At 36.0% G+C, this 21,821-nt stretch overlaps 1 protein-coding gene across 4 annotated transcripts in view; it reads left to right on the plus strand.

The window, feature by feature from the left end:
* DYNC1I2 (dynein cytoplasmic 1 intermediate chain 2) overlaps positions 1 to 21,821 on the plus strand; it is a 56,529-nt gene that overhangs the window by 27,456 nt on the left and 7,252 nt on the right. For all 4 annotated transcript variants that reach the window (XM_047722156.1, XM_047722155.1, XM_047722158.1 and 1 more), the window contains 8 exons: positions 7,956 to 8,051; positions 8,270 to 8,432; positions 8,556 to 8,655; positions 9,129 to 9,254; positions 10,184 to 10,330; positions 10,702 to 10,815; positions 11,119 to 11,252; positions 12,096 to 12,240. In XM_047722156.1, the coding sequence (XP_047578112.1) occupies positions 7,956 to 8,051; positions 8,270 to 8,432; positions 8,556 to 8,655; positions 9,129 to 9,254; positions 10,184 to 10,330; positions 10,702 to 10,815; positions 11,119 to 11,252; positions 12,096 to 12,240 (1,025 nt within the window). The remainder of the gene's footprint in view (positions 1 to 7,955; positions 8,052 to 8,269; positions 8,433 to 8,555; positions 8,656 to 9,128; positions 9,255 to 10,183; positions 10,331 to 10,701; positions 10,816 to 11,118; positions 11,253 to 12,095; positions 12,241 to 21,821) is intronic.

The raw sequence follows: 21,821 nt of genomic DNA on the forward strand, positions 1-21,821 counted from the left end.
ATCCCTCTGAATACTTTGAACAAAATTGAACCTGTTAACATCTTTCAAATATATTATTTTAGCTATTCGTTTGTAATGTTCTTCAAATGTTATGTGTAAATTAATAGCTGAAAATTTTAAACACAAAGAGTGCTCACATCCAAGTACAGTGTGAAGCACTTTACATTATCTCAGTCCTCTCACCAAAACTGTAAGAGTTAGGTATAGGTTTTATTTACACACGAAGAAGGTAAAACTGAAAGAGTTTATCAAGGCTCATAGAGCTAATAGCTAAGATTCTAAACCTAGTCTGATTTTAAGGTGAGCTTTCTCATGCTGCCACTGAAGCAGCATTTTCATGCTTTTATGGTACTAACCTATGATAAAAATTCCAGTTTATAGTGTAATATAGTACAGGCATGGATACAAATGTATAACAGAAATAAAAGTTTTACTAAGTAACATCTCCCTTTCTCTTGTTATACTTCATTTTTTAAATGAAAAATGACCATAGGGGTGCCTGGGTGGCTCAGTGGGTTAAAGCCTCTGCCTTTGGCTCAGGTCATGATCCTGGGGTCCTGGGATCAAGCCCCGCATTGGGCTCTCTGCTCAGCAGGGAGCCTGCTTCCAGCTCTCTCTCTCTTTCTGCCTGCCTCTCTGCCTATGTGTAATCTCTGCCTGTCAAATATATAAATTAAATCTTAAAAAAAAAAAAAAGAAAAATGACCATAATGTGCTCAATTTATTGGTTTAGTTAGGCCTGTAGTTTGAAGAACACTTTGTTAAAGGATAGTGTGGTTTAATTAACTTTTTATTGGTGTATCTGCATCCGGATAATATTTTATAGTAATTATCTAGAGTAATGAATAAACAGCTTTGATCTTTCATAGTGCTAAATGTAATTTTTCTTATCTTTACTAATTGGAGGTGAAAGTGACAAGGTAAGTGAACTCAGCCCTCTTTCTAATGAGTATGTCTGCATCAGCACCAGTGCCTTTAAAAATTTTCCTATGTGGACTAGACTTAGATACTAATTTCTTAAAGGTCCATGTTTATTCATTTGCAACCTAATAAGTATTCATATTCTACAGTTTTATTGAGTATACACTATATATGGAGGCATTAGGTCATCCTTTTTTTTTTTTTTTTAAGATTTTATTTATTTATTTATTTGTCAGAGAGAAAGAACAGCAGACAGAGCAAGAAGCAGACTCCCTACTGAGCAGGGAGCCTGATGCAGGACTCGATCCCAGAACTCTGGGATCATGACCTGAGCAGAAAGCAGATGCTTAACCGACGGAGCCACCCAGCCATCCCTACTGTTTTTTTTTTTTTTTTTTTTTTTTTTTTTAAGTTATATAAGTGAAGGAGAATGAGAAATTTATCCTGATACTGTGGGGCCATCCTTGGCTTTTGGAACTATTTATAAAAATGAGATCAATTCCTTTCTATATTATTATAATTATTTTTGTGTCTAGGGCTCTTACCATTAAGTTTCTTTCCCCAATTTGTGGAAGTTTTAGAAAGAGGGAAAGAAAAAACCTGAAATTAATGTTTTATAATGAAAACACTTTGTGCTTAACACTGCTTGTACTTATCCATTGCTTTAATACAGTGGTTCTCAAACTTAGCCTGGTTGGTTTCCATTTAAGAATTATGTAACAAATTCCAAAACTCACCATGAGACAAAATTGCTGAAATTACAATTTGAGTGTAGCAGAGGAGTAAATTAAACTTGGGTAGTCAGTGTAATCAGTGCAGGAGTAATATGAGTTACTAAATTGAAGATAAAAATTGGTCTTAGGCTTAACTCTACCATTTTTTTTTAAATGGCTGAATCTATTCTTTTAAAAAGCAGTGGTTTTTATTCTGCCTTGTTTTTCTTTTTCTCCATTCTAGGCATCTTCTTGCTTTCAAGTTTACTCTGTAAGTTGGTAGTACTGTTTCTGAACTGAGGTGCTTTGCAGTCTTAAAGCACCTACTGTGAATGAAATTGACTAGGAACATGTGACCTTAGTCAATTTCGCTCTCTGCAGGTAAAGAGCTTCTCATGGTGCCCACAGATACACTTCTGGAAAAGTTACTTTTCTTCCCTTACCTTTTAAAAGTCTTTAACTCTTTTGAAAATCGCATTATTTTTTATCTACCTTTTCCGTATAGATTTTTGTGGTTCTTGCTATTTTTAGATAGATCTTAGATAACATAGGATTTCTTGCTCTTTAAAGATCTATCTAAAGAGCAAGATATCCTATGTTATCTAGGGACGCCTGGGTGGCTCAGTTGGTTAAGCCGCTGCCTTCGGCTCAGGTCATGATCCCAGCGTCCTGGGATCGAGTCCCACATCGGGCTCCTTGTTCTGTGGGGAGCCTGCTTCTCCCTCTGCCTCTGCCTGCCACTCTGTCTGCCTGTGCTCGCTCTCTCTCTCTCTCTCTCTCTGACAAATAAATAAATAAAATCTTTAAAAAAAAAGATATCCTATGTTATCTAATATTATCAGTTTATTTACACCTGAGGAAACTGAGGCCTGAAGAAGTTAATTGATGAGCCTCTGGTCATCAATTGTAGAAATCGGTGGGTGACCATAGGGCTCAGCCAGAACCTGGTTTTGATTTTCAGTCAAGTACAGTTCTTATACTATTCCAATTTTTTTTATCTGTGTGAAGTTTTACAGTTACTTTTGGTATAGGTTTAGTAGCCAGATACTTCTCCTTAGGAAAATGTCAATTAGTATTTATAATATATTAGAAAAGCATCATATGTAAATAACTTAAGTTTGTTATTGCATGATCTTAACATTTGTCTGTAATCCATGCTTTCCAGGTAGACTAAATTTGTGGGGCCCCCGGTAAAAATTACCCTTGTCCAAAACTGAATTTTAAAAAATTCTGGAATAAATAAGACGTAATAAATGAGTTTCAACCCTCAGGGAATCTTTGAGAGTATAAATATAATTGAAAATTAAAGCATGTGTTCTTAATCTTAAAGACTGTTAATCAGCATATCTGAAATTATGGCATCAGAAAAAAATGTAGTACTTATGAGATCACAGATATCAAAGTCTATGTCAGTGACGCCAATACTGTCTAGATAAATCTGAACTTTGTATAAAAAAGACCCGGTTATAATTAAAATTTCACTTCTTTCTTATTTTTCCCCCAAGTTAGCATTAGATCTGTATTCAAAATATTTACTAATTTAAAAACTGCTGTATATTTTCCCTTGGTGAAGATCTAAATTATTATTTTTTTTTTTAGATTTTTTTTATTTATTTATTTGACAGAGAGAGATCACAAGCAGGCAGAGAGGCAGGCAGAGAGAGAGGAGGAAGCAGGCTCCCCGCTGAGCAGAGAGCCCGATGCGGGGCTCGATCCCAGGACCCTGAGATCATGACCCGAGCCGAAGGCAGCGGCTTAACCCACTGAACCACCCCGGCGCCCCGAAGATCTAAATTATTAAGAAATCCAGGAGATCTTGCATATCATTCTAGATATTTAAAAATATAAAAGGAATGGATTCCATTGATCCATTCATGAAGCTTTGTCCCAACATAAGGTTCTCATTATATGATTTTATTTTTTTTTAAGGATTTTATTTATTTATTTGACAGAGAGAGATCACAAGTAGGCAGAGAGGCAGGCAGGCAGAGAGAGAGGAGGAGGAAGCAGGCTCCCTACAGAGAGAGAGGAGAAAGCAGGCTCCCTGCAGAGCAGAGAGCCCGATGTGGGGCTCGATCCCAGGACCCTGGGATCATGACCTGAGCCGAAGGCAGAGGCTTTAACCCACTGAGCCACCCAGGCGCCCCTCATAATATGATTTTAAAGAGTAAGGTATAAATAGATGAAATTATGGACAACTGGATTGAAATGAAGCGATTCAAAATGATTTTGATCTAGAAAAGAAAGGATTATTTTGAAAATATTGTAGGAAAACTGTTCATATCTAACTTATATTTTAAAAACTAATAATTAAATCATTTTTCTCTAATCTCATTTTATGATTTTGTAAAGTTATTCACAAGTTGAATTTTTGAAAATTAAATCATTTTTATATGCAATAAATTTTCTGATTTTTAGAACTTGGTATACCATAAATAATAAGGCTACTTTGTAAATTAAGAATACTCTATAGGACATTAAAACTATCTTAAAATATGGCACACCAATATGATGAAACTACATGATACATTTATAGACAACAAACATTTTCTGAACATTAATGCACCAATGAGGGGATTGTTTTTCACTTCATAGTTAGAATTAATCATGATAAGTGATAGATTTAAAAAGTATCAGTGTTTAGTGAGGATTTCCTAGGATGTTGCATATTACCTGTTAAATGTGTTGTAACATTTTAAAATAATTCAAAATGTACTTTGTGGCTTATTCTTAGCTTAGATGTCTCTTAAGTGTAATGTGACATACAGATGAGAAAACTTGTTCTGAAGACTCCTTCCTTCAGCTTAACAAAAGCCACCCATTTTACAGATGATTTAACTTTGATTAACCTACTCCGTTGTAACAGATTATTCCGACAACTGGAATTTCATTCTTTGGTGTTATTTCTAGGTGCAGCTTAATTTACAGAGCAGCTTTTCTTTCCATCTCACCAAAATACATCACAATTTTGATGTTAACTCAAAGTAAAAATTCAATGGCTCATTAAACCTAGTCTTAGCGTTCATTGACAAGAGATTTGTCATTTTAAAAGTAACTGCTACTTTTATGCATTCTTTACTGCTCAGTTTATAACCTTAGATTCCCTGTCAGAGAAAGCATGGAGTTAACCACTTAGCATATTGCAATGAATATTCATCAATAAATTGATGTGACATGGCAGTCCCATTTTTCAGTCTTCCTGCTCTGTTGCATTCTTTTGCTGTTTTAAATACATTATAGTTTATCATGTAATAAGGACTAGCTTAGAAAATCTTCAGAATTATAATACTATATTTTTGATCATGTCAGTAGTCCTTTAGCAACTATCATATTAGTTTTAAAAAGAGAAGTGTATTTGTTCAGAGAAACATTCTCTGGTCTGATGTTACTGATGGGCATTTTTACCAAATATTTGACATATATGATAATTGTTTAAGACCAACTTCATAATAAAAATATGGTGTTTTGTAGTTTTTAAGAAGAGCAGATGATTTGGGTTTTTGTTTCTTGAAATTTTATTTAGCTTAATCTTTTGACCTGTCATAGTTTTTAAATCAGTTTTTCATCCATGTAGAAAGAGAGGTATGTACATTAACTCTAAAACAAAATCCTGAAAACATGTATCTAAATAGTTGATAACTCCTTATTCAGCCACAACTAAACCGATCTATGTGGGCAAATAGGCATAGCAAATGCCATGTAAGAGGCAGATATAGATCACTGTCTAGCATACTTCATCTACATTTTAAATTTTAGAAGGAAAAGATGGTCTATAAACAAGATCTTTTCTGTTAAATATGTAGATTATGAGGTCACTTAGCACTAAAGTACTGACCATATGCATTATGACAGGAATTTGACACCTGTCATTGGAAATAGTACTTAGAAGCCATATAATGCAACAAAGTTGAGGGAGGAAAATACAATGTGGATAGGAGGCTGTAATTTATAATTCACAGTGCTCAAGAATGACCTGTCCAGGGTGTCTCAAAATCCCTCTCCTTGATTCTAGGATTTACATACCATAAACCCTGCTAGTAAACAAAACTGGTTAGGATAACTGATAGTCAGAAAATGGAAATATATATATTATATATATAATGCATTTATATATAACATAATATATATATAATATATATATACACTCAAACTTAATTTTTAATTTAAGTAAATATATCATTATTCTAAAAGTCAACTTCTGAGTTAAGTGTAATTAAACTGTTTTATTACATTATACCTACAGGTGACTTTATGGTATAATTTCATCATGTTTGAGCAGCACAGTATAGAATTGTCACCAGTTATACTGTTTTCAGATTAATAATCTGTTGTATATGAGAATTCATCTAAAAGGAGTACTGTCTTTCTGTTTTTCTGTGTGATTATTTTGCCCCCCAAAAAAGCTTTCATTTTTTTAAGTAGCACAAAAGCTGTAATTGGCATGCTTTGTAAGGAAGTGTCAATGTGCAAGAGAGTGGCGATCACTAAGAATTCTTTTACGTGTTCTTTCCCCTTTGCACCACCGCCTCCTCAGCGGGGTCACTGAGATCACTAGCTTTTCTTGAAATGGCCATTTTCACTGGCAGGTGCATTATACCCTGTATTTTCAGATTGTTTTTCCATTCTGAATGTTTGGCAGGTTGATTGCTCTGGCTGCATTGACGGAGAAAGGGCTGACAAATGCGGTTGGGCTGGCTGAAAAGACAGTGATTACTGTTTTCCTTTGTGGCTGATTGAGGCCCTTGAAAGGAAAAATTTTAACCTTCACCATTTGGTTCAAAAGTATGAGCATATATTGAAATCATTCGTGCCATTTATCCTAGTTCTGTAAACTTGTCAGAACGTAAAAATCGCTCAATTTCAAGTAATGTAGGATTGGCATACGTCATTATCATTTCGATTAAGTTGGAGGTTGTATCATTGTGTGCATTATACAGTGTCATTTAAAGCTTTCTTTCCTACAGGTACAGTTATATTTTTATTGCTAATACTATAGACTTAGAAAGATTTTCATAGCTCTCCAAACCTAACACTATGTGTGTGGTTTGGCAGCTGGTGTGGCCTACGAGCTGCATTTTGTTTGCAGGGTAAAGGCTTATCTGTAGGCCTCCTGGAGTGTGGGTAATTGCACAGGCTCACCATTGGGGAGAGACGGGATTGGAAGCAGCCGAGCGGAAGAATGTTGTGCCATCCTTTTGCCACCTTGTAGCAGAAAGACACAATCCCAGCAGTGCCATCTGGTTATTGCTATCTAGTCAGCTGGCCTGGCTGCTGGGACCATGACTTGGCAGCTGGTTCCCATCCTTGACCATTCTTTTGTGTACGGAGCATGTATGTGTGCTTTAGATAATTTTGAACATGGGTCGGGGAAATGACTATAAATAACAAGTCCCCTTATTGAATAGGCCCTCATTACTTAAGATGCACTCTGCTGCAGACGCCTGCTGCCATTCCCTTATAGACAAATGACACATCTGTTCAGGCAATAAAAAGAAGCATTTTCTTCATAAAAATCTGTCTCAGTACATAGTAAGAGAGAAGGTATGCAGAGTTGTATGTTCTACAACATTTTAAAGTAAGTGAGTTTAAGTTCTTGGTTTGGAGAGGAGATTTAGTAATAAAGTCTTCTTATAAACACTGTTTATTATCTCAATATATATTTTTGTTCCAAGTTAAGAAAACATGATTTTAAGCGCTTATTGCCACATCATGCAACAATAGATAATGAGACTTGCATTTAAAATGACAGAATAGAAAATGTGGTCTCATAGCTATTATCTTTAAAATCTGCCTCTCAAATAGCAACCTGAGAGTTAATGTAAGCCGTCTTTATGCCATATGAAGACCCATTAGACACTGATGGTTTCAGATCACAAGTAAGCAGCCAGCTCTGTACGCTATTTTAGACATTTGATTTTCTTCATTCCACAGCATTAATGTGTCAGCGTGCTACATAAAACTATGCAGGAGTTGCATGTTGTTCTGTCTGGAATGATAAATGCTTGCAAGCTTTTAGAGATTTCCATGAGGAATTTGTCCTAGTTGCTTATATATCTTATTTCAGTTTATGTAGCTACAAAATTTGGAATGACTGTTAGAGGTACCACATAGGTATGTAAAACACCAAGAAGTTCCACTGATTTCTTTAAAATTGTGTTGATGAAATTGCTATTATTCTTACTTGTTCTGTCTTGCCAGTGGTTTACTTTTGCATTTATGTATAGTTAGTTGTACACCTTCTGAACTGTTGCTTGAAAGTTCGGTTATTTTCATAAAAGTAATTTTTGTGTTTTTCTGTTTTTGTTTTTGTTTTTTTTTCAGATGAAGAGGAAGAAGATGACGTAGTGACTCCTAAACCCCCTACTGAACCTGAAGAAGAGAAAACTTTAAAGAAAGATGAAGAAAATGATAGTAAAGGTACCTTAAAGAATTAACTTACAAAAATTTTATTGATTCTTATTAAAATTTTTTTTTTTATTATTTATGTGTTAAAGTAGGATAGAATCCTCTAAATCAAAGAGGTGAATCTGGTTGAAAAAAATATGTGCCATTCATCGGTCCAAACTGTGATAGTGAGTTGACATGATTTGATGGACATAAATTAGACCGAATTCAGGAAAATATTTGTTTTCCAGCTCCCCCTCATGAGCTGACTGAAGAAGAAAAGCAACAAATCTTACATTCGGAGGAATTTTTAAGTTTCTTTGACCATTCTACAAGAATTGTAGAGAGAGCGCTTTCTGAGCAGATTAATATCTTCTTTGACTACAGCGGAAGGGATTTGGAAGACAAAGAAGGGTAATGTTTAATGGCTAAAATTATGGCTTCAGCAATGTTACTTTAAGTTACTTAAGTTACTTTCCGATCAAGAGTGATAAGTTATAACATCATTCTTTTTTTGGATTTGGTCTTTTTCTGTAGAGAGATTCAAGCAGGTGCTAAACTGTCATTAAATCGGCAGTTTTTTGATGAACGTTGGTCAAAGCATCGTGTTGTTAGCTGTTTGGATTGGTCATCTCAGGTAAACTGTAACAAAATTGGTTATTCATTTTTTAATTAAAATTAATAGGCACTCTTAATTATGGAAACTTTGTGTAATTAAATCAGTATATATCATTTAGAGTAATAATGGAAGATGGTTCTAATGTTATTGTATTTATTTTATATATTTGGAAGAAAGGATTGGAACCATCCTTTAATTTAAACTCAAGATTGAATTTATGCCACAACCCAGGTTCATTAATTTCAGTTGCTCACCATATCCTTTGGTTAAAACTGCAGTGTGTTTTAATGTTAAAACATTTTAAATAATTAACTACGGTAACTACATCCCAGTAATCATAACTCTCGTGATACATTTCTCGTGATACATTGCTTGGGGAAATGTTAAATATTTATATTTCCAAATAATCTGGTAAAGACCGTTGAGTCACTGAGAATGTGAAACATTTCTTATGCATAGCAGTTTTTTCCCTACTTGATTCTTGTGAACAGTATCCAGAGCTACTCGTGGCTTCCTATAATAACAATGAAGATGCTCCTCATGAACCTGATGGTGTGGCCCTGGTGTGGAATATGAAATACAAAAAAACTACCCCAGAATATGTGTTTCACTGCCAGGTAAGATGGTCTTTTAACCGTCTTCCCTAAGTTTAAGAATTCATTAATGAACTTAGACAAGTGCCTTTTTTCTTTTCTTGTCAACATAATGATTTCATTGGATTGGCATTTACTAAACCACCTCATATTTGCAAACAGATGTTAACAAAACAAGACTTTTCAGTTCAACACGATCTGCCTTTTGTGGCTTTTCTGACATCTCTTATGTTTAATCACACCTAAAGTCCTTTGCATTTGTGATTTTCTGTTATTATGATTGATTATATAAAAGGAATCTTTTGTAAAGTGTCTTTTCTACAGGGAGGTTCTCATGAACTTATATGATGAATATACAGTTAGACAGTTGGCCCACTGAATTACTTATACATGGCCTGAGGAGTTGGAACTAGATAGTTTTATTTTTTTTTTTTATTTTTATTTTTTTGGAACTAGATGGTTTTAAATAGAAACGTACGTTTGAAGTAGGAAACAGATGCAGATTTTTAAAGTAAGTTTAATGGAAGGTTAGAATTTGCAAGCCTTTTCTAGTTGCATAAGTTACAATCTTTTTATTAAAAGATTCTCATAATTCTGAGAAAAATGCTTAACTGAATCAAAACTAGCTTATACTCTGTTGTCACATTACTGTTAGAGCCAGTTGTCTTTTGATTTAAAACTGTAATCAAATGAAATAATTTTTTAACTTTCTTTATAAATGGTTCAAATACATTTATGTAAACATTACATTTGACTTAAGCAAAAAACTATTCTAAAGGTGTACTTTTATATTATGAAATAAAATGAAAATTTTAAACAAATTAACTTACTTCTTTTTATAACCTCTAATACCTTACACTAAAAGGGAAAATGTTTGCATATAGATTTGTTTTCATAACTTATCAGGCTTCTTCCATTTGAACCTTAAATATAAAAATCTTACTTATTTACAGTCAGCTGTGATGTCTGCTACATTTGCAAAATTTCATCCAAATCTGGTTGTTGGTGGTACATACTCAGGCCAAATTGTCCTGTGGGATAACCGCAGCAATAAAAGAACTCCGGTGCAGAGAACTCCGCTGTCAGCTGCTGCACACACAGTAAGTAGTAAAGAGGTTATTTCCATTAGAATTCTGTGCTGGTTCACCATTAAATACTTAGTAGTGTCTGTCAGAGTAGTCTCAGAATGTGTTTCATTTGATGTATGAATTCTTCATCAGTTGGCCACCAAGAACGAAGACCTTTTTTTATTGTTGTCTTTTTAGAAATCTGTTTTATTAAAAACTCATCTATCTTCTGAGACAAGCTTTTATTAATCAACAGAATGGCATCAAACTTCACATTAAAAATATCATCAAGATATGAGAGTGTTTTGATGTGAAACAGAATACTTGTGATTATAGTGTAAAAGTGGTTCCATTTTTTTGGCAAAATAATCCCAGAAAACTTCTTTTACTATCTCTTTCTTTAGCATCCTGTATATTGTGTAAATGTTGTTGGAACACAAAATGCTCACAATCTGATTAGCATATCTACTGATGGAAAAATTTGTTCATGGAGTCTGGATATGCTTTCCCATCCACAGGTAAACTTGGAAAACTGAAATTTTGAGACAAAATTTTTATTTTTTAAGTCCATGTAAATCCAAGCTTATGTTTTTTCATAAATGTTTATAATAGTATTATGATAACAGCCTATGAGCCTAACTGCTTAGGTATACTTTGTCATGATATACTTTATTTTCAAACCTACTTCATTTAATCAAAGTAAATTTGTATAAGTATTATAATAAAATAATTGTTTATAAACCAATTAAAACTGGAACTGTTTCTAAGAAAATTAAAAGTTGCAATTTTATAAAATAATTTCCTTAATTTTTTCTACATAGGATAGCATGGAATTGGTTCATAAACAGTCAAAGGCAGTAGCTGTGACATCTATGTCCTTCCCTGTTGGAGATGTCAACAACTTTGTTGTTGGAAGTGAAGAAGGTTCTGTGTACACAGCATGCCGCCATGGCAGGTAAATCTAAACTGGAATTTGCAATTATTTAAATTTCTCCCTTTAATAGTCTCATTAAAACAAATTGCCCCTTGTTTAAGTAGAGATTTGTCATAGAGCCACTCATTATTTTTTGACAAATTGTATTTGAGTTCAGGTATATAAAATTAAAACTTAAATACTGTTTCAAATAAAAGGTTACTTTGGATCATGATATGTTCTGGATCTTACGGGTTGTGGTATGTTATGGTTTTGTATGTATACAGTTACAAATATAATATGCACATGCTCATACTGACCCTTAAAGTTGTAAATAAGATTTTCAGTTGTTTTTCCATTTTGATATATTTGGACTTTGAGCTTTAGTTCATCCTGCTGATAATTTTGTAGTAATGTCACGTACACATTTTAAATTGACTAGTATTTCTCCTGCTGTTCAATCTGTTTTGAAATTGTCTAGCTGTACCTTATCAATTGCTTCCTTAAAAAAAAAAATGTAGTGTCCAGATTTCATCTCAAATACAGATCACCTTCATGTCAAAGCTTTTGATATAAAATTAGTAGCCCGAATTTTTTCTCTTACAGATAGCCTCCCTTTCTCTCTATTCCATCACCTCAGATAACTGGACTTGTGAGTTGTATTGTCAACACCATGTTTATAGTTCAAAATGTATTTACTGTTTTAGTAGTGTTATCAAATCTGGATTGAGCAACACTCAACATAAGTTACTCTGATGTGTTATGAGCAGAGTTAGGTTTATTGAAATTATGTCAAAATCTGATATGTATAATCCTTAATAAAATGTATTTATAAGCAGTCTACTTCCAAGAGAGTTCCCTAATATTTTCACTTTTATGAAATAGCAAAGCTGGAATCAGTGAGATGTTTGAGGGACATCAAGGACCAATCACTGGTATCCATTGTCATGCAGCTGTTGGAGCAGTGGACTTCTCACATCTTTTTGTCACTTCATCATTTGACTGGACAGTAAAACTTTGGACAACTAAGGTATCTAAAAACAGATGTCTGCTCATTTCCTTGGGTTTCTGACACAAGGTGGTGCTCTAATTCTACACGGGAAAGACAGAAAGCTTTCTAATAGCTTAGAATGATTCACTGATAGATCAAACCTGATAAGAAGTTATACTGAACGTGAGTGAGCCACTGGGTGTTGTAGTTTTCACAAAAGTGTGAAAAAAAAGTGTTAACCTCACATATAACCAAAGACCAGTCTTCTCAGTTCAGACTTTTCAAGCACAGTGCTGTTTACTCTGAACTGAGTAGAGGAAAAAAGCACGCGAGTATCTCTCATAGCACCATTCATAGCTGTGTATAGTCTAGTACAAAAGCCATACATTTGCTCTCGGAAGAGCTTTTAGAGGCTGCAGTGGCTCACAGAGCTGGTGGAAAATGGAAAAAAGGCAGGTAACAGATGTACAATAAGTCCTATACAATAAGGCTATAATAACAAACTTAAATCAGTAAGGAAATGTTGTATAAAGGCATATATATTTTTGTTTTCCGCAATAAAAAATTTAAATAGTTTGTTTACCTTTTAATTAGCTTCAGTTATTTGAAAAACCCACTGTGTTATAAAGTGATTCCTGATCGTCCAGCAATTCCAGATAAATGTGACATTGCCCTGTTCCATTGAAAGTCTCAAGGCCGGGACGCCTGGGTGGCTCAGTTGGTTGGACGACTGCCTTCGGCTCAGGTCATGATCCCGGAATCCCGTGATCGAGTCCCACATCAGGCTCCCAGCTCCATGGGGAGTCTGCTTCTCCCTCTGACCTTCTCCTAGCTCATGCTCTCTCTCACTGTCTCTCTCTCAAATAAATAAATAAAATCTTTAAAAAAAAAAAAAAAGTCTCAAGGCCAATCTAAGTAGGGAACGTTACTTCTTGTGATAGGCCTTGTAATTTCATTTGAGAGCGTATTAAATTTTGAAGCCTTGACTTTTCTGTCTGGCTTTTCTCCAGTATTACATTGTAGTTGGCCAAGCTGCATGATCAGAACATCAGATTCTATTTAAACGAAGTTAAATTTTAAGCTATACTTTTTCATTTTCATTTTTCACTTATCGTTTCTATTTGCCTTATTCTAAATGTTGACGTTTTGAATAGTTTATCATGAGACAGAATTTAGAGACTCTATTTGGTTCTTCAACTCCTTTGAGGAAACCTAGTGGTCTTAAGAAATGTTCTTTACTGTTACAGTGAACCCGTATTTATATATCAAAAGCTGGCCTCAGAAATCTGGGATGGACTCACTGTTCACTTTTTTCTTCGTGGTGCTTTTTTTCAATGTAATATGAAGTGGGTTAGAAAACTTTGCCTCTAAAAGCTTGCCTTTTAAATTTGAGCATTTTCATGTTTGGCATTAGTGAGCATAAAAATAGCACTTAAGGCTAATGAAGGAAATATATAGAAAAGTGCTTAACACAGTGTCTAACATGTAATAGGCACTTAGCAATGTATAGTTCCTTTTTCATGGGGTTCAGACAGAGCCCTGAATGCATTTAATCAATCATCTGTTCTCTTTCTTGGGTTGTTCTTGAATTTTTGTTTTTTCAAGGAGAGTTTTCAGTGGAAAAAGGTAGAGGAAGAAGATTCTTAGAACCACAAGCAGAGAAATGTGTAATCTCGCTAGTACAACCAAAGGAAGGTGTAGTATAGGAGAGGTGAAGCCGACTATATCTGCATAGGCCGCAGGTAGCCACATAGAAGTTACTATATTTCTGGATGTGCTATACCTTAGTAGTTCTTTATATAAAAACACAGGAGACATATCTTTGTTAGGTTGTTGGCCAGCTTCCTTTTTCAGTATTTGGAAAGAATCTTTTATAAATTTGTAGATTTATTTTAATAGGGCTTCAGTTGCCAGTCTTTTAGCTTTAAATTTGAGGCTTCCACCCTTGCATATATTACCAGCAGGACTGGAAAATGAAGAATTCCTCTTCATTGCCTAAATAAGAACAGAACTTATGTCTGTGATAGCAGACTGATTGATGCTTGCTTTTGTGGTACTCACACAGCTGGTTGATTGGTGGTTGGTATTTTTTGTTCTTGTATTTTGCTGTATTTCAACATAGAACTGCCTTCTGAATAAGAATGACAGCCAGGCATATCTCTTTCTTTGCCTATTGAGCTAGGCATTGCTTCCTTCTGTGAGCTTCACTTATTCATTCAACTGTGATACATATGTCTCTCCCACCCCTCACACATACACAACTACATACCTCTCCAGTGTTAGTGGTCAAAGGATGAGCCAACATAGAACAGAGTGTTTTTATACATGTTTAAGGGCCCTCTAAAACTTTATCAGAAGAACTGCCTTTTATTCTAACTTTTCTGCACATAAGTAATTCTCTGTGAAAGCTAGAACAGCAACAATCTGCTGAGTAAATATTTTTTTAGTTGGTTATATCATGGCTTCCAGTGTCATTGTTTTGATCTTGGATTTATGCTTCATGGTACTTGTGTTGGTGGTATTTATTTCTACTCTGCCAAAAATCTTGAGTCTCTGTGCTCTCCAACACAATGGTTATGAGTAATAGGCAAGGTGATTTTTTTTTTTTTGGTCTTTTTTATGGGTTGTGTGTGTGTGTTTTATGTGTGTGTTTTTTAAAAAGATTTTATTTGTTTATTTGATAGGAGAGAGGTCACAAGTAGGCAGGGAGGCAGGCAGAGAGAGGGGGAAGCAGGCTCCCTGCTGAGCAGAGAGCCCGATGAGGGGCTCGATCCCAGGACCCTGGGATCATGACCTGAGCCGAAGGCGGAGGCTTTAACCCACTGAGCCACCCAGGTGCCTCTGTGTTTTTTTTTGTTTTTTTTTTTTTTAATTTATTTCAGAGAGCGGGGGGTAGGGGTGGTGGGCAGAAGGAGAGGGACAGAGAGAATCTCTAGCAGATTCCTGCTGACCATGGAGCCTGACACAGGGCTCTATCTCATGACCCTGATATCATGACCTGAGCTGAATCCAAGAGTCAATCTTTCAACTGAGTGCGGTACCCAGGTGCCCCAGTAGACAAGGTTTTAAAATAATCTCTTTAAAAACATTGTTTCAATTCCATTTTAAGCTTTTTAAACCAGTATCTTGTATTCGTGAATTTAACAGACTTTAAATGTTTTTCTTCTCAGCCTCTGCTTTTTTTAAGGGTTTTCTGACTCTGGGAATTGAGTCCCCATAAAGTGGAAGGAACGAGTTACTAAAAATTGCTATATCTTTGTGTCCTTTAAGATCTGGCTCTTCCCTAATAGCAAAACAAGATTTCTCCTTTTTTCTCCTTTTTAATAAGTCCTCTAAAAAATCCCAGAGATCTCAGTTTGACACTGCCTCAAATTTAAAATGATCTACTTCTATAGTCAGCTTCTAATTTTTGCCTAGTCAGGAATTTATAATGCAGCAACAGAGTTCTGGGTCATCAAATTGTTTTCAAGACTTTTTTAAACTCAGTTATTTTTAGTAAAGAATATAAACAGAGGTAGAGGATTTTTCACATTTTTCTTAAGTTTATACCAACCAAGACATTACTTTTAATATATTTGGAGGACACTATTACCTTTTCAAAATGCCAAATTTGAAAGTCATGACAGAAGTACTTTGGCAGCCCTGAAAAACAGTAGGAAGAATGTGGGAGCAGTGAAACTACTGGAAGGTAAACAGGATTTTATTAAGAACTTGATTAGGGGTAGACCTGGTAAATTAGCTTAATGTTCTACCACATTTAACCATACTTGTTACAAATTACTTTTAAAAATATAAGGATTGTTTATTTGGGGCCAAAATATTTCCATGTAAGCACAGTGTATTCTAATGTCAGAACATTGCCTGTCAGAATTGTATTACCATTAAGTGTCAAGGTTAAAATCATTAATGGGATAATTTCTTAGAGTAGGTAGTTTTCAGACTTCAGTAGTCCATACACACCTTAAATTTTTTCACAATCTCTGATGTCTTAAATTCTCTTTTATATTTTAACGGCTTCATTATTTAACTCTCAGAGAACACCACCATTTAAAATGAGGTTGAAGAGACATTCCTAATGCTTGGAATAGCAACTGTGCACATATTAGACAAGTTCAAACGAAAAAATGCTTCGAATTTGGAGTGTTACTTGGGGAAGGCTATCTGACCTTTGGGACCCAGTCCTCCATGGTAGCATTTACTATAGTAACCTGCCACTGGCCAGTGTGCAGCCTGTTCTTTCCTAATTCAGAAACTTAGTCTTGTCAGTCTACTAGAGTTGATTAGCTAGGGAGTGCTGACTGAACTAACAGGCTTCCAAGACACTGATAGGGAGAGGGTCAATTTATTAATTTAATAATGAGAAACTGCCAGAAGGCCCAGATACTCATGCTGGCCTGACCAGCTCATTGTTTCTCTGTAGACAACCCACGTGGGAAGCCAAATTATAATCAGAAGATTGCTTGGTGAGCAAGGAATTGGAACAAAGGAAGTTTTCTAATTTGAATGTTGAATGGCATCAAGCGAAGATAGTGTGATTCATCCATTTTCACATAGAGATAGCCTTGCCATGGGTGGTAATTCTTAGAATCCTTTGGCTGAGACTCTCTCCTGGACAATGTTTGAATTGAGTACTATCTTCTGCTTCTTTGTATTTCCTTTGCTTTTAATAGACACATTCCTTCTCAAAAAGGTCATATCTCAGTCAAGTTATATAGGAAGATATGTCTGACCTTGGAATTCTTTCTTTTTTTTTTTTTAAAGATTTTATTTATTTATTTGACAGACAGAGATCACAAGTAGACAGAGAGGCAAGCAGAGAGAGAGAGGAGGAAGCAGGCTCCCCGCTGAGCAGAGAGCCCGATGTGGGACTCGATCCCAGGACCCTGAGATCATGGCCCGAGCCGAAGGCAGCGGCTCAACCCACTGAGCCACCCAGGCGCCCGGAATTATTTCTTTTTAAAGAGATTCTGTTGGGGTGACTGGGTGGCTTAGTCAGTTAAGCAACTGCCTTTGGCTCTGCTCATGGGATCGAGCCCCACATCTGGCTCCCTGCTCAGTGGAGAACCTGCTTCTCCCTCTCCCTCTTCTCTTCCCTTTGCTTGTGCTCTCTCTGTCTCTCTGTCTCAAATAAAATCTTTTTTAAAAAGACATAAATAAGTTTAATTTGCATATAACTTCATATTTTATAAAAATGGAATCATATAATATTTACATATTTGTGGCTGGCTGTTTTTGCTTATTAACATTATGTTTGTGAGATTCATTGATTGTTCTCTCAGTTGTATACTATTCCAATATGTAAGTATACCACAGTTTATCCGTTCTACTGCTGATGGTATTTGGGTTTGCTCCAGTGTGGGCTGTTAAAGAGTAGTGCTGCTACTGGCATTGTTTATACTTCTTTAAAGAAAAACTTTTCCTCATGAATCACTTGTAGATGTCTTTTGATGGACATAAGCACTTATTTCTGTTGAGGATATACCTAGGAGTAAAATACTTCTAAGATACGCCTACATTCTGCTTTAGTAGACACTGCCAAGCAGTTTTCCAAAGTGATTTTACCAGTTTATAATCAACTCATAGCATATGAAATCTTCCCTTGTTCTGCAGCCTTCTCAACACTTGATATTTTCTACCTTTTTTTTTTTCATTTTAATAATTCTGGTAGGTGTAGTTGCATTGCATTGTGATTTCAATTTGCATTACCTTGAGACTGATGAGGTTAAACACGTTTCATATATTTTTTGGCCATTTTGTAACATTTCTGTTCAAATCTTTTATCCATTTTTCTATTGATAACCCCTTCTTTAGAAAATTATGTGGACCTATATATATGCTTACAGAGTGGAGCATGTGAACATGATTTTGATTTTGAACAACTTCTGTGGTTAAGTCCTTGATTGGAGACCATAAAATGGGCTAAAAATGGAATATTTTTGAGGAAATATACTATCACCTTACGAATAATATACCTTAGCATGGTGGCTCTTAATCATGGTGTGCGTTAGAATCACTAGTGCAGCAACACCAGAAACACTGATGAATTGTATGATGTAGGGGGCTGCATCTGGAGTTTTAAAAACCTTGGCACAGTGGCTCGGTTGGATAAGTGTCTGCCTTTGGCTCACGTCATGATCCCAGGGTCCTGGGATCAAGTCCCACACTGGGCTCCTTGCTCAGCAGAGAGCCTGCTTCTCCCTCCCCCTGCTGCTATCCCTGCTTGTGTTCTCTCTCTTTCTCTGACAAATAAAGTAAGTCTTTTTTTAAAAAAGCTCTACAGATGAATGTGTTGCTCATCCTATGTTGAAAACCACTACTTCAGAGTGAGACTTCTTTTGGCATTTTTGCCAAAGAGAGTTACAGAAAATGGTGATCTTGAGAGGAAAAAAACCTCTTAGTTTCAGTTTCTAGCTTACTTCAAAGTTTTGCTTAAAAAATTTCTTAATTACAGGGGCGCCTGGGTGGCTCAGTGGGTTAAAGCCTCTGCCTTCGGCTCGGGTCATGATCCCAGGGTCCTGGGATTGAGCCCTGCATTGGGCTCTCTGCTCGTCAGGGAGCCTGCTTCCTCCTCTCTCTCTCTCTCTCTCTCTCTCTGCCTGCCTCTCTGCCTGCTTGTAATATCTGCCTGTCAAATAAATAAATAAAATCTTCAAAAAAAGCGTTCTTAATTACAGGTAAACATTTTTGGCTATTAAGTCATAATCTTGACATTAATATCTGAATGAAAATTTTAAATATTTTTAAACTCTTTTTAATGGAAAATTCCAAGTAGATACAAAATCAAATAGAAGAGTATAATGAAGCCATGGTACCCAATACCTAGCTTCTGTGATTATCATCACATGGCCCATCTTGTTTGATTCATTTCCATGTACACACCCTCCCCACTCCTGGATTTTAAAGCAAACCCAGACATGTTATGTCATCTACAAATATTCAATACATATCTCTAAAAAATAAAGTCTTAAAAAAATAACCATGATACTCTATATCACACCCCCCAAAAATGAAATGATTTCTTAATTTCATTAAATAGCCAATCAGTTTTCAATTAAAAATTTTTTTTTTACTGTTTATTTTTTGAAGCACAATCCAAATGAGATCCATATATTTGCAAGTAACACATCTTTTGAGCCCCTCTCTTAAGATAGGGGGCTTCCTTCCCTCTCTTCTTGATTCGTCCTTGTTGAAGAAGAAACCAGATTGGTTGTCTTGTTAGAGTTTCTCACAGTCTGGATTTTGCATTTTTACTGTATTGTTCATACTGTTGTGTATAGTTGTAGGTTGTTTACAATTCCATAAAGAAGAGTTTACCCTCATGAATCACTTGGTGTCTGCCTGTCCTTACGTCGACATCTCCTCAGTTTTTTTGGTCACACTATAGTAGTGTGTTTGTGGATGCATTCATTATTCTCATATTCACAAGAGCCTATTGGGTTACAGAGGTCAGTTTGGCTGTATATAAAATCTATATTTACGCTGTTTTCTTTGATTACCTTACATATATCACTCTGTCATCTTTTGGCAAAAAGCATTGTTGTCCTTAATTGTCCTTACAAAACCTTTCTGATCAAATTTTTTTTTCTTTTTCTTTAAAGGGTTGATTGTCATAGATGCACAGGCTACTCTTAAATATGTAGTTTCAAGCTGTCTTTTATTTTAGGAGAGTTCTCTTGAGTTATTTTTTGTATTCTATAGTATTGCTTTGGTTTTCTTCTTTAGGGGCTGCCTTTATAGGTATGTCTTTATTAATTTCTATCGCTTTTTAAGAAATTCACTTTATCTCTTTTCTTTAAAATAACTGTTATTGGGGCACGCGGGTGGCTCAGTGGGTTAAAGCCTCTGCCTTCGGCTCAGGTCGTGTTCCCAGGGTCCTGGGATTGAGCCCTGCTTTGGGCTCCCTGCTCAGCAGGAGGCTTGCTTCTCCCTCTTCCACTCCCCCTGCTTATTTTCCCTCTCTTGCTCTCTCTCTCAAATAAATAAATGAAATCTTTTTTTAAAAACCTGTTATTGAGGAGTTGAGGGAAATTGGAAGGGGAGGTGAACCATGAGAGACTATGGACTCTGAAAAACAATCTGAGGGTGTTGAAGGGGCGGGGGGTGGGAGGTTGGGGGATCCAGGTGGTGGGTATTGGAGAGGGCACGGATTACATGGAGCACTAGGTGTGGTGCAAAAATAATGAATACTGTTACGCTGAAAAAATAAAAAATAAAAAACCTGTTATTGAGATGTAATTCGTATACTATAAAATTCACCCTTTTAAATTGTACAGTTCTTAGATTCACAGAGATATGCACTATCATCACTGTCTAATTTTAGAACATTTTCAAATTTTGGAAATGTACCTTAAATCTGTTAGCAGTCACTCCTCCTTTCCCTTCACCCAGCTCCTGGAAATGACCTACTTTCTATTTCTGCAGAACTTCCCGTTATAGACATTTCATGGCATCACGATATGTGACTGGCTTCTTTCACTTCACATAATATTTTCAAGGTTCATCCATGTGTGGCATATATCAGTACTTCAGTCCTTTTTTGGACAAATACTGTCCCATTGTATGGATATACCACTTTTTGTTTATCCATTCATTAGTTATTGTTTAAGTGGTTTCCATTTGGGGCTATTGTGAATGCTGCTGTGAACACTCATGTATGTTTTTGTTGTGTTTGTTGAGCTACTTCCATATCTTGGCTATTGTACATATGCTGCTATAAACCTAGGGGTGCATATATCCCTTTGAATTAGTGTTTTTGTATTCTTTGGGTAATACCCAGTAGTGCCATTGCTGGGTCATAGGGTTACCTCTGTTTTTAACTTTCTGAAGAACCTTCATACCATTTTCCACAGTGGCTGTGCCAGTTTGCATTCCTGCCAACAGTGCAAGAGAGTTCCTTTTTCTCCATATCCTCACCAACACTGGTTTCTTGTGTTATTGATAAGAGCCATTCTGACAGGTCTGAGGTGATATCTCCTTGTAGTTTTGTTTTGTTTTGTTTTGTTTTAGGATTTTATTCATTTGGGGCACCTGGGTGGCTCAGCAGGTTAAGCCTCTGCCTTCAGCCCGGGTCATGATCTCAGGGTCCTGGGATCGAGCCCCGCATCCAGTTCTCTGCTCAGCAGGGAGCCTGCTTCTCCCTCTCTCTTTGCCTGCCTCTCTGCCTGCTTGTGATCTCTGTCAAATAAATAAAATTAAAAAAAAGATTTTATTCATTCATTTGAGGGACAGAACACAGGCAGAGGGAGGGGTACAGGGAGAGGGATAAGCAGACCCCCCACTGAGTGAGGAGCCCCATGCGGGGCCCAGTCCCAGGATCCTGAGATCACGATCCAAGCTGAAGTCAACCGCCTAATTGACTGAGCCACCCAGGGGGCCCTCATTTTAACTTTTGATTTGCATTTCCCTAATGATAGGTCATGATAAGCATCTTTTCATGTGTCTGTTAGCCATCTGGACATCTTTGGAGAAATGTCTATTCATATCTTCTGCATTTTTAAATTGGGTTATTTGCTTTTTGGGTGTTGAGTTGTATAAGTTCTTTATATATTTTGGATACTAACCCTTTATCAGATATGTCATCTGCAAATATTGTCTTCCATTCCATAGACTGCCTTTTAGTT

Source organism: Lutra lutra, chromosome 3, assembly GCF_902655055.1.
Source record: "Lutra lutra chromosome 3, mLutLut1.2, whole genome shotgun sequence".
NCBI lineage: Eukaryota > Metazoa > Chordata > Mammalia > Carnivora > Mustelidae > Lutra > Lutra lutra.